At 69.4% G+C, this 2,572-nt stretch overlaps 1 protein-coding gene across 1 annotated transcript in view; it reads left to right on the top strand.

Moving 5' to 3' along the window:
* H696_04236 (hypothetical protein) overlaps nucleotides 1–2,572 on the top strand; it is a 3,560-nt gene continuing 988 nt past the window's right edge. The window contains exons 1-5 of the mRNA XM_009498115.1: nucleotides 1–351; nucleotides 511–1,083; nucleotides 1,243–1,551; nucleotides 1,684–1,867; nucleotides 2,041–2,557. Of these exons, the coding sequence (XP_009496390.1) occupies nucleotides 18–351; nucleotides 511–1,083; nucleotides 1,243–1,551; nucleotides 1,684–1,867; nucleotides 2,041–2,557 (1,917 nt within the window). The 5' untranslated portion in view covers nucleotides 1–17. The remainder of the gene's footprint in view (nucleotides 352–510; nucleotides 1,084–1,242; nucleotides 1,552–1,683; nucleotides 1,868–2,040; nucleotides 2,558–2,572) is intronic.

Below are 2,572 nucleotides of genomic sequence, written 5' to 3'. Positions count from 1 at the left end.
CGTGTCACCTTGAAGCCATGTCGACGGCTGAGCAGTTCTCGCTGCTCGGGGACGCTCGCGATGTGTACATGACCCCGGCGCCGACCGGCGAGCTGGCCTCGGACGCGGAGTACTTCAGCCCGGCACACTCCCTGCCCCCGGGAGCCGGGCTCTACCCCCTGGCCGAGTCGTATGGGTTCTCCTTCCGGAACTTCTCCTTCCTGCCAGATCGGCTGTCTTCATCGGCGCGCGCCGGGGCCTCGGCGGCTGCCGTGCTGCCGGAGCTCGAAGGATCGGACCTGTCCTCGCGGGTGGACTGCCTCTTTGGCCTGAGCACCGACATCGCGGGCGGCAAGTTTGTGCTCCTGCGCGGTGCGTTCGTGTGGCCGAGCATGGCCCGGGCCTCTGGGCACCCCTTGGGGCCCTGCCCATTCGGGTTTCCCCCCCCCCTCGCCCCTGGGCCGCGAGACCCGCAGCTGACCACCTCCCCCCGCCTCCCGTCTGCCCGGGCCTTTGGCCGCCGATCGGCAGGCTGCACCAGTCGCATTCTCTTGGATCTGCTGGCCTGCCGGAAGAATTCCGGCACCATCGCCGGGCTGTGTCAGCCGGTGGCCCTGCACCCGGGCCAGGAGAACAGCCACGCCGCCCGGCAACTGTCGCTCTCCTCGACGCCGGAGCAGGAGGCCGACGTGTGGGCCCGGTACCAGCCGCACGTGGGGCACATCTCCACCGACGCCCACCTGGCCATCGGGCACTCGCACCAGCGCCTGTCGCAGGTGCTGCTGGCCACGGCGCGTCGGCATCATGGCACGCCGGCTGCTGCGCGGGCTGCCGTGGCCCACGTCCTCCGGGCTCTGGGCCTGCAGCACCTGGCGGCCCTGTGTCTGCGGGATTGCGACGTGGCCGAGGTGGCCGGCACCGGGCTCCCCGGGCAGCGCTTTGTCTCGACCATCGCCGCGTCGGCCATCGACCTGCCGGACATGGATCACCTGGAGCAGCTGGCCTCCGGGGACAAGTCCCTGCGCCCGGCGCCGCTGCCCCTGCGCCTGGGCCTGCTGGAGCTCAAGCTCCTGTGTTTGGCTCAGGTCATCCTCCAGCGGGCAGGTATGTTCCCCGCTCCGCTTCTCTGTCTCTTTCCCTGTCCCTCTCTCTCTCGCTGCCACTGGGCGCATGTCGCCCACCATGCGCCTTCTGCTGCTGCCGCTGCTGCTCACCACTCACCCCACACCCGGACATTCTCTCCCCCTCCACTCTTGACAATAGGTGTCATTTGCATTGAGCGCTTCGCCGCCGGCCTCTCGCACTCGGACGCAGTCACCTACTCGATCATCTTGCGCCGGCTGGCGGCCCAGGGGTACACCATTGTCTCGGAGCTGGACGACCTCCAGGCGTCGGTTCTCTCGAATGCCGATCAGCTCCTGCTCTTCGTGTCAGGGAAGTTGCTCTTCTCCGGGGCCCCGGGGCCCGGAGCCGAGGCGCTGGCCGCCGCCCTGGAGTCCCTCTACCCGGAGCATGTGCTCGCATCGCCGGAGACCGCCGCCGCGGCGCGTGGATCCCTGCTACGCGACGCGGGTGCGTGCCCTCCGTGACTGTGCGGCTCGCGGGACAATGTGCACGATGCCCTGCCGGTCACTGACCTACACAGGTGTCTACCTGCTCGCCCCTCCCTCCCTCCCCCCCCCCCCTCCCTCCTGCCCTGAGTAGACCTTCTGGTCGAGGGGTTCCTCCCGGCGCTGATGTCCCCTTCCGAAACCCCCTCGGCCATTCAGCAGATGGACCTGTCGAAGGCCCTCCCCGAAATGGGTGCCCTGGCGGGCGAGGCCCCGGGAGATGGGGTCTCCCCGTTTGCCGGAGCCGACTCGCTGGCCTGCTTCCGGGCGCCATACTGGTGTGTACTCGGTCTGCCTGGCTGCCCGGTCGCCCTTTCGGGCCGGCTCGCCCCCCTGCCCCCCGGGCCGGCGGTCCCGCTCGGCCTCTCGCTTGCCATCCTAACTCACTGAGTGCAACCCCGGCCGCTGGGATCTCTTCCCCCCCCCCACCCCCCCCCCCCGACCGCCCCAGGCGCCGGCGCCCGGCCCTGCGCAGCCGCATCCCCTTCTTGCTGGGGCTGAACATGCTGGACCAGGTCCAAGCGCGGCTGCACCTGATCCCCCTGTTCCCCGTGCTCACGGTCTTCCCCCCGGCCATGGCCTTCTTCCTGTCCATCTTCTACGACATGCGGCCGGATCACTCGGACCAGGCGAGCGCCCGGCTGGCGCAATTCTTCATCACCCTCAGCCTTTTCTTGGTGGTGGTGCCGCTGCTGCTGTCGGCCGGCCGGTCGCCCTCCGGCTGGAACCCCGGGCACCGGTTCCTCTCGCGCCGGGTGGCCGTGCGCCAGTCCCGCCTGGGGACCGACTCGGCGTGGCTCTTCACCCTGAGCACCCTGCTGGTGGATGCCCTGTTTGTTGCCATGCTGGCCGTCCTCTGGGTGGTTCCGGTCGTCTACTCCCTGCCGCTCTACCACTGGCCCGGCATCTTCGGACAGTACTGGCTGTCGACGCTCTTCATGGGCCTCTTCGGTTTGGGTCTGCTGGATGTGCGTCTTTGTCTT

This window comes from Fonticula alba, assembly GCF_000388065.1.
Source record: "Fonticula alba strain ATCC 38817 unplaced genomic scaffold supercont2.7, whole genome shotgun sequence".
In the NCBI taxonomy this organism is placed as follows: domain Eukaryota; order Rotosphaerida; family Fonticulaceae; genus Fonticula; species Fonticula alba.
This window is presented reverse-complemented; position numbering and strand designations above follow the sequence as displayed.